Below are 9,640 nucleotides of genomic sequence, written 5' to 3' on the forward strand. Positions count from 1 at the left end.
GGCGATAGGTATACAGCCTATAGTTATCTTCAATAAAGAGATATAATCAGCACTCTTTTTTTCAGGTCGACACCCTTACAGGTTGAATGCATCTATCCATCACCGTTTTACCAATATCCACCCACCTATTATAAATATATGATTATGACACCCTATACCTAGAAGGCAATTCACTAATACATTTACTATTTTTCGAAATACTTGCAAATTTATTAATTTTTAACGATATCAACCTGATTAGCGTATGAGTTTCCAACCAGTGACCATATTATGCAAAACAAAAGAAGAAAATAGAAAATATGCAAAACCATTCTGCATGTCGAGTTTCTCATTAACTTCCTAACAAAATGACAGTCGTGTTATGGTCCCTAAACTAAACAGTCATATGTAAGATAGTGCTTGTTACACCATTGTTGAGTCTCAGCTAAGCCATCTGTATTTTTCTCTTTAAAACACATCTTCGGTTACAGACTAGTTCAAAATGAAATACAGGATGCACATTCAAGATAGGCAAAAACTAGCTGAAATTTGAAGGCAGCAATCACTAGGTCACAGTTTGATCAAAAGCGGTACGAGCTATCAGGTCCATACCTGCTCCTGATATTGTAATTTTCAAACTTCGGATTGTCATAACCTGCAGCCTTCATATCCATGGGTTTTGGTTCTGTCCCAGCTCCAAAAACTACCTCGCCACTCTGATCTCGTTGGCGGTGCCTTGGGTTGTCATAACCAGCAGCCTTCATATCCATGGGTTTTGGTTCTGTCCCAGCTCCAAAAACCATCTCGCCACTCTTATCTCGTTGGCGGTGCCTTGGTCTTTCTTTCTGACTCTTAGACCTGCTATAAGAAGAAACCTCACCAGATCCATAGAATTCTGCAGAATCCTGTCGCTTTGAAGACCGGTGCTTGCTTGACAAAGAGGGATCTTTAAAACTAGCTGACTTCATCTTTGGTGGCTTCATTTCTGAATATTTCTCACTTGCATTGGGAGTATGGGCCTGTCGAGTCTCAGATAGAGGAGCAGGAGCACTTTGTCTCTGAACTAATGGGGTCACAGCTTCATCTTCAGGCATCCTAAGAGCATCTTTTAATGGAGTGAGGCCTTTCTGGGAGCCACCAGGCATAAAACGGGAGGGGATGAAGTGAACAAATATGCCAGCCAATGCTTCAAGCCCAAGCTTGGATAGATCAATGATGAGCTGTCCAAAAGATGGCCATCCTGGTTCCTCTTTCATGCTCTCCACCATTGGAGAAGATTTCCCATTGCTTGGATGCTCTTTAATTTCACTCTTTAAAGGTGGCTGCTACACAAGTTATGCATTACATTAGGCAAGGAACACAACTTGCATTGCACCAAACAGAATTTACCACAATGGGAAGCATGCACAGCTCTATTACATTGCAATAAATAAAAAGATGGATTGACTTGGCAAGACCTAGGAAAAACCTTTTACAAATGGTAAAACCACAGAAGCATACTTTTCCTTTCCACGAGAAAAGGCAACTTCAGAGATTAGCGAATGCTTTGAAAGAAAAAAGAAAAAGGAAAACGAAAGAGAGAATTGTGAATACTGAAGCATGCACGAGCAGTAATGAAAAAAAATAAGGGCAGAAATATTTGACTAAATAACATGTTTTACTTGTAACGCATTTATTAGCTGAGAAGGGTGGAAAATGAATCAAATTTTGGTAAAATTTATGACTAGACCAAGGACAAGCTTTGAAATATAATGTTTATGCATTAGTAGATCATAAGAGGTATACCGTTCTCGAGAAGAAAGAAGGTCCGTATCCCTGCTTAAGCATGCATGTAGCATACCCTACCAAGACAGCACCAACAACCATAAGCACATCTGCCAAAAAGACCCACAAATGGCAGTCAGAAAAAGGCAGCACAATCTGAAGTAGAATTTGAAGCTCTCGTCATCATGAGACATCATAAATATCTGATATTTTAATGCCGCATATAATGCAGGATTATAACAAGCTTATTAGAAACACTAAAAGAGAAGCAAATCATTAACAAAATCTGTGTCGTTTAAAGAAACTGAACACACTATATATATCCTGTGCAAAAAGGAGAATGTCAAACAGAATCATATGCTCTATACTGGATGCACAATACAGTGGTCTCTGATTTCCAACAGCCCCCTACCATCAGTACAATAAAAGCTGAGTGTATGACATTGATGAAGATGATGAGTATAATGTTATATGAGCAACGGTCTAGACACCAGTAAACTACTTCTCTAAGCTCATGCCCTATTTCATTTGGCTTCTACTAGCATAGTGATGCTTATTCCTAGCTTAGAAATGACTTTACTTCCTTAATATCCATACAATTGTCTGCAGAGGAAACAATTTTAACAAACATATAGAGACATCCTATACATCAAGAACTACAATGAAGTGAACACCCGATCTTCATAAAGAGTATTCCTCAATCCAGATTACATCCAGCCGACACAAGAATTCATCAAATTGAACTTGTAATTTTATATCAACAAGTGTCAAATGGCTGCTATATCTCTGCTATTTTATGTCCCCATTGATCAGTTAATGGCCATTTACTACAGTTGAGCTGATAAGGCAACTTATGGGCCATCATCTTCCACACATTCTGCTTCTTAATAATAAGAACTTTAAAGTTTGACACACCATGGTTTTTCTTTGGATCCTCCAAGACATAGACCTTCTATTTGACATCTCTCTCATTTACAGTATCAAATTAAATATTACACAACGATAAGCATTTGTCAGCAAAGCGAACTAATCAAACCATTGTGCATGTTCATCATAAAGTAGAATATGTGAAATCACACTTGCATAGTACATATGCACATGAAGATCAGTGAGTATGCCTGCCTAGACACATTGCATGGTGTAGCTATTTCCATTTCCATAACAGCCAAAACATGAGTTATAGAGCTTTTATGTCATCATTAATGAATGAAAAGTAAACATAAGCAACAGCGGATCAAACCTGTGGCAGAAATTGAACTGTACTGATAGTCACAATCCTCCTGGTTGAGAGAGATCTGCCGGAGAGCAGCATTTCCTCTATCAACAACTAGCAAGGAACAAGTAGATTGAACATATACCACATCAAAATCATTTGAGAACATCGCATCTTCACTGGGCCCATCCCTGTAGCCTGCCACATTTGATTTCCCGCCTGCAATGGTTGTCACACCTGCAAAAAGTTTGTATAAGAATGTGAACAATATAATTTATACAAAATCCACTCAATCTTTTTATCGGAATTTGTAAATAAGGTTTTCAATGAAAAGAATCTAGAAAACTTCGGAATTTTTACAGTTTACATTCCCGTGTACAAGTTATCTTTCCATACTTTAGTTTTGCTAATTCAACATAAATACATGCCATACATACATAAAGAAATTTGACATTTTTCCTTAGTTCACTTGTTGCCAGCATACATCTGTATAAGCTTCTAACTAACTATGAAAGTAACAAGAACTACATGTATTGATGTACCAGCATCTCCAATCTTTCTTATGGCATGATTCACGGTATCAGCAACATATACATTCCCTTGATCATCCATAGTTACACCTTTGGGATGATTGAAACGAGCATCACTTGGCTTTCCATCAACATGTCCTGTGTAACCCTGAAATGACCCAGCAACCAATCTTCCCCTACTATCTGCAGTAAGGAAATGTTCATATTACTCTAAAACTCAACGATATTGAATTCCACAGTCAAACCACCTTCTACAACAATATAAAAACTAGCAAAAGTAAAAGAAAATATGAGCATCAAATTAATTGACACAGAAAACTTTCATCTGACCAAAAGAAAAAAAATTTGAAGTAGAAAAATGTCAAAAAAGTAAAAATGGAAATTTAAATATCAAGTTAGGGAAAAGAAGGGAACAATCTCAAATAAGGTAAAACAGCACAAGTATTGTTGCATACATTGGGACAAAGGCGGAGTAATCCGCATAATGTTGCTGTTAACGGAGTCCACGGCAAAGAGTTCGCCATCCTCTGAGATGCGGATTTTGTAAGGAATTACTCCAATGTCGTTACCTTCCAAAACAGTCTCAACTAAGTACCCATTCTCAAATTGAAGAACATTCCCATCTGCAATAAAACAAAGTGATAAACCATATAAGACTTGTACAGAAATTATGCCAATTAGGCATAAAGGTCATGAAAAAGAACCAAATATTCTAATAAGTCACTTCAAATTACCTGATTGCGGTGTTTTGGAGGAAATTTCCCTGGTCCACTTGAGAAGAGAAGACAAGTGTTTTATTAATGGCCCTGAGCAAACAGTTCATTCAAAACCATATCATAAGTGAAGTAAAAGTAAGAAACTAAAAAACCCAGGATGTATATATGCAGATCACAGGAAGCCAACATATTATCATTACCAAGTCTATGAGTGAGAGAAAGCTATTTGGGAATATCAGAATAAAGAGAACAAATTTAGTATAATCAAGAAAACTACGAACTGGGTATCTAATTATCTATAAAATAAAGCTATACATTCATAAGAGAAGCAAGTGAGGAAACAAAGCATACCCAGTAACCCAACAGATCAAACACAGAACCCAAAACATAAGAGAGAGTTAGAGAAGTTGGTGAGTAATAGTTTACCTGCAGGAGCAGCGTGAGCTTGGAATTGGAGGGAGTAAGCGACAGTGAGTGTTAGGAGAGTGAGAAAGAAAATTGAATTTCTCATTGCACTGAGGAAGAGAGATGAGCAAGTTGGTTTGAATTTTCAAGTATAAGTAGGTTTACGAGGAAATCATGACTTCAATTTGAATTGCAGAGCAGCTGCGTTTTGTAAATTTTGGGTTTTGGAAGCAAAGTACCAACTGGGGCTCCGTGTTTTTGCTCAGTACTTGGGGAGCTTGATTATGGTGACTGACAGGCGGTACACACCTCTGGCTTTGTAGTGTTTTTCACGCTCTCTCTCTCCTTGGATCTTTTTTAATCTCTACACTTTCTCGTTTTCCTTTTTTTCCTTTTTCACTTTTTCGGAAAGTGAGTCTTTTTCTGGGGGGAAAAATTAATTACTGGGATAATTATCTTCTGCTTTAATTGAGAAGAATTTTTTTTCACCAATGCTCCATGAAACTTTGAACTTTGTTTAACTTTTCGAACTTTTAATTTGATTTGAGCCCCAGAACTTTCAGCTTATGCCAATAATCACCTAACCGTCAATTACGTCAGTTTTGTGTTTGATTTCATCATATGTAATTTATAACTAACTTTAAGAGCATCCATAATGGGCTCTTTAAACCACCTCCTTATACAAATTTTAAGGAGAAATCATAAAAATACAACTCTAATTACGCTCCCTATCCACCTCCTAAAATATGGAGTCCTCTAGGAGCTCCTAAATCTGAGGAGAGAGAAAGAATTCCTAATGGCTCCCTATAATTTAATAATGCTTTATTTAATGAGTATTTCAAACTTTTAATTAATATTTATTATTTTTTATATTATTTTTTTAATAGAGATTGACCAATTTGAAAAAGAGTTAGAGTATTTATGACTCCCTAAACTAGAAAACACAATTGGAGTTTAAATTTTATGGAGAGCTCCTAAAATAACTTTGATATGTTTTTAGTTAAAATCTAACAAAAAATAGAGAGCATGATTGTGGATGCTCTAAGAGATATATAAGTTAACTGACGACATAACCAAGCATTTACTCCAAATTTGCATCTTATGAATAAATTTTGGTCCAATATTTAAGAATTTAATTGAGCAGAAAAAGCAGGATGAAAAATTTTAAGGCACGTTGATTTGTGGATTAGAGTCACAAGAATAAATAGGTGTGAGAAATCATTCTCATGTTTGGTAAAATCATTGTTAGAAATTTTAATATCTTGTACATTTTGGGTGAGGGGTATGACGAAAGTAGGTAAAATTAAGTATGAACTTGAATGAGCTAAAATGACCCTCAATTTGACGAAATAATTGATATAATTAATAACATGAGGACATTTGGCATGAATTGAAAGTTTAAGGGAGCTCATAACCAAATTGAAAGTTTAGGAGCTATGATCAGTAGATTGATGATAATGCCAGTTGTGCTATGATCATTGGCATTGAAAAATACTCACGATGATAAATAATAATAAGAGAAAAAAGGATGGACAAACGTTTTAGGAAAAAAAAAACACTAAAATCTATCAGCATTATGGATTCATGTATAAAAAAGAGAATATGATCCGTCTTTTTTTTTTTTTTGGGAATGATCCACCTTTAAATTACAATTCCAAATTCTGTTTCTGTAGGGTGTCTTTATCCACGTCATTTATACAGACACGTGTCCATCAGTGATTGGCTTTGACCTCGTGGCGACCAAGTCCCACTTTCACAAGCAAGCTAACTTTATTTGTAACGCCCAAGCCTTTGAAGTCCATTTCTCGTTTTCAGCTTCGGGTCGAGATCCAAAATCCGACAATAGCTCTCTCAGATCGGATTTTCCCACCAGAGAAGAAAACCCATTTCTAGGGTTTCGAGCTCCCAAACTGGGGTTTGCACGGTCAGTCTCTTAACCTGAAATTGATCTTTGTTTGTCTTTGTTTGGATCCGATGTCATTGTGTGAGTGTAGGTGATATGCATGTGTGTGATTGTGTTTCTATTTCTGAATTTCATAAGAATGAACTGGATCTAAATCACCACAAGCATAAAGCCCAGATTTTCCAAACCAATTTTGTTTTTGGATGCAAAATTTTTTGACTTGGTCTCAAATGGTGTTTTGGATTAGGTGATTAGCCTTGACGAAGCAACATGGGGGGTGGATTTCGAGTTCTTCATTTGGTCAGGCCCTTTCTTTCATTTTTGCCAGAAGTTCAGAGCGCTGACAGGAAAGTCCCATTCAGAGAGAAGGTGATATACACCGTGATCTCGCTCTTCATTTTCTTAGTATGCAGCCAGCTTCCTCTGTATGGCATACACTCCACCACTGGTGCAGATCCCTTCTATTGGATGCGTGTTATTCTCGCTTCCAATCGAGGGACTGTCATGGAGCTTGGGATCACCCCAATTGTCACATCTGGGCTGGTCATGCAACTCCTTGCTGGGTCTAAGATTATTGAAGTGGACAACAATGTACGCGAAGATCGTGCTCTTTTGTAAGTATATATCTTGAGACCTTCGAATTTTATTTGGGTTAATCTGTATTGATTTGTTCGTTTGCATACTGTTTGGAATCAATGCCGCCCAAAGGGTGTTCATAACAGGCTGGAAAAGTTATTGTTTTTAGAATATGTTTTCAGTTTTGGGTTGAGAAATTGTAGCGCCATTGTTGTACTGCTTTCTAAAAACTGTATTTGGAAATTTTTTGGAAACTAAGCCTAAAAAAATGGCGTATGTTAATTGTGATCACTATAGGTGGCTTTAATATTTAGCATTCTCTTTCATTTTCAACCCGCATATGCATATTGCTATTTGTATTCCATGTGATGATTTCCATTTTTCTTCCCAGGAATGGAGCACAGAAGTTATTGGGCATCCTGATAGCTATTGGTGAGGCAGTTGCCTATGTTCTCTCAGGGATGTATGGTAGTGTTGGCCAACTTGGAGTTGGAAATGCCATTCTCATTATCATTCAGCTCTGCTTTGCTGGTATCATTGTGATATGTTTGGACGAACTACTTCAGAAGGGATATGGTCTAGGCTCTGGAATTTCCCTTTTCATTGCCACCAATATCTGGTGAGTTTGTAATCCTTTCCTGCCTAGTTATGTCCAGCAATGGGATCTTTTGCATAACAACTTACAGTCTGTTCATTATTTTGTGGAAATTTTCTGATATACTACTCCGAAATTGAGTACTTAAAAAGTTATATAATTCTTTTTCAGTGAAAACATTATCTGGAAAGCGTTTAGTCCCACCACTATCAACAGTGGGCGAGGAGCTGAATTTGAAGGTGCTGTTATTGCCCTGTTCCATCTGCTGATAACTCGAACAGATAAGGTTCGAGCTCTTCGTGAGGCCTTTTACCGGCAGAATCTTCCAAATGTGACAAATCTGCTTGCGACAGTGTTGATCTTCCTAATAGTAATCTACTTCCAAGGGTTCCGTGTGGTTCTACCTGTGAGATCAAAGAATGCTCGTGGACAGCAGGGTTCCTATCCTATCAAGCTGTTCTACACCTCCAACATGCCCATCATTTTGCAGTCTGCACTTGTCTCCAACCTTTACTTCATCTCCCAGGTACTGGAGATTTAAATGTTTGTATTGGCAGTTTGGGGACTTTCTTCTAATGTATATTGTAACAATGCTTTTTTAAATGTTTATGTACAGTTGCTGTACAGGAGGTACAGTGGAAATTTCCTTGTGAATCTTTTGGGTAAGTGGAAGGAGTCTGAATATTCAGGTGGACAATTCGTTCCTGTTGGTGGTCTTGCATATTATATCACTGCACCTTCAAGGTAACTCAGAATGTTTTCCTTTATTTACTCTGCCTGATAAAGGTTGCAGTTTTGTTGGCAAACCTGATGATTATCTGTGCTTCAATTGATATTTTGCTATAATGTTTTGCAGCTTAGCTGATATGGCAGCCAATCCTTTCCATGCACTTTTCTATCTTGTGTTCATGTTGTCAGCCTGTGCGCTTTTCTCAAAAACATGGATTGAAGTTTCTGGATCCTCTGCCAAGGATGTTGCCAAGCAGCTCAAGGTATTAAATCTGAATAGTTTAGTTATGTATTCTCTAATAGACCAAAGAAAGTTTTTATATTTTTGTTGAGATCTCTTTCTTGCAAATGAGGGGGTTAGTGTGGGTAGATACCTACCCTTTATGTATTTTCTAATATATTTCTTATGATTTGTTTCACTTCGTGCTCTCGAGTTTAATGACCAGATCATCCTCAAATTATATTCATACCAGATGCACTATTTATATAATAAAGATGCATTTGATCAATTCTTAAATCAGAACTTTACGGATTATACACAGAGCCAAGCATCATGCTAACAATATCCCTTTCTAATTTGCAGGAACAACAAATGGTGATGCCTGGTCATCGTGAATCAAACTTGCAGAAGGAGTTGAACCGCTACATTCCCACAGCTGCTGCTTTTGGAGGCATGTGCATCGGTGCACTGACAGTGTTGGCCGATTTCATGGGTGCAATTGGTTCAGGAACAGGAATTCTGCTTGCAGTGACAATCATCTATCAGTACTTTGAGACATTCGAGAAAGAAAGAGCCAGTGAGCTTGGTTTCTTTGGTTTCTAGGCAATTTGTTGCCAGTAATGGTGGGTCTCCCTGACAATTTTGGTGTGCTGAGAGATGTAAGTAGGTTTTAACTGCGAAGTTCAAGATATTAGGCTAGTCTCTTATCACTCCTTTGAAGAAAATACAAAAGCAGTGCAATCCTCTAAACATAGTGTTATATGGTTTCTTTTCCCTTTTGCGTTTCCGCCACTCCCGTGTTTCGAGTATCATTGGATCTATGTAACACTATCAGGTCCTCTGGATCTTTATAATTTACTTGTCTGAAATCTTTAAGGACACCATTGAGAAGTGGCTGGCAGGATTTTCCCCATGCCCAAGAAATTCCCCTGTTAATTTATGTTTCTGTAATTCTGTTACACAATTGACTTTGCCTTTGCCTAAAAACTAATATCATTGTTTACAGAGTA

General features: G+C 37.4%; 2 protein-coding genes across 3 annotated transcripts; one reads left to right on the forward strand and one right to left on the reverse strand.

Annotated features, from left to right (window-relative positions):
- Nucleotides 1-291: 291 nt before the first annotated feature.
- On the reverse strand, nt 292-4,940 carry LOC103325970 (NHL domain-containing protein). Of its 2 annotated transcripts, none has more exons than XM_008228166.2 (7): nt 4,629-4,940; nt 4,221-4,292; nt 3,942-4,109; nt 3,499-3,669; nt 2,984-3,193; nt 1,765-1,853; nt 292-1,301 (listed from the first exon to the last, which is right to left on the reverse strand). In XM_008228166.2, exons 1-7 carry the CDS (start codon nt 4,711-4,713, stop codon nt 561-563), a joined length of 1,536 nt encoding a protein of 511 aa, XP_008226388.1. In that variant the 5' UTR covers nt 4,714-4,940; the 3' UTR covers nt 292-560. The 2 variants fall into 2 exon arrangements, with proteins under 2 accessions (XP_008226388.1, XP_008226387.1); XM_008228165.3 differs by having other exon boundaries at nt 292-1,304.
- Nucleotides 4,941-6,388: 1,448 nt separating this feature from the next.
- On the forward strand, nt 6,389-9,640 carry LOC103325971 (uncharacterized). Its single transcript, XM_008228167.2, has 7 exons — nt 6,389-6,531; nt 6,758-7,124; nt 7,478-7,705; nt 7,853-8,207; nt 8,298-8,425; nt 8,538-8,673; nt 8,994-9,640. Exons 2-7 carry the CDS (start codon nt 6,781-6,783, stop codon nt 9,231-9,233), a joined length of 1,431 nt encoding a protein of 476 aa, XP_008226389.1. The 5' UTR covers nt 6,389-6,531; nt 6,758-6,780; the 3' UTR covers nt 9,234-9,640.

Source organism: Prunus mume, linkage group LG3 (genome assembly GCF_029339155.1).
Source record: "Prunus mume cultivar Tortuosa linkage group LG3, ASM2933915v1, whole genome shotgun sequence".
NCBI lineage: Eukaryota > Viridiplantae > Streptophyta > Magnoliopsida > Rosales > Rosaceae > Prunus > Prunus mume.

Coding starts and splice junctions, on each gene's coding strand:
- LOC103325970 (XM_008228165.3), bottom strand. CDS start 4,713: ATGAGAAATTCAATTTTCTTTCTCACTCTCCTAACACTCACTGTCGCT. Junction 3,670..3,941: donor TACTCCGCCTTTGTCCCAAT/GTATGCAACAAT, acceptor TCCTTACTGCAG/ATAGTAGGGGAAGATTGGTT. Junction 1,305..1,764: donor CTTCTTTCTTCTCGAGAACG/GTATACCTCTTA, acceptor TAACTTGTGTAG/CAGCCACCTTTAAAGAGTGA.
- LOC103325971 (XM_008228167.2), top strand. CDS start 6,781: ATGGGGGGTGGATTTCGAGTTCTTCATTTGGTCAGGCCCTTTCTTTCA. Junction 7,125..7,477: donor CGCGAAGATCGTGCTCTTTT/GTAAGTATATAT, acceptor TTTTCTTCCCAG/GAATGGAGCACAGAAGTTAT. Junction 8,208..8,297: donor ACCTTTACTTCATCTCCCAG/GTACTGGAGATT, acceptor GTTTATGTACAG/TTGCTGTACAGGAGGTACAG.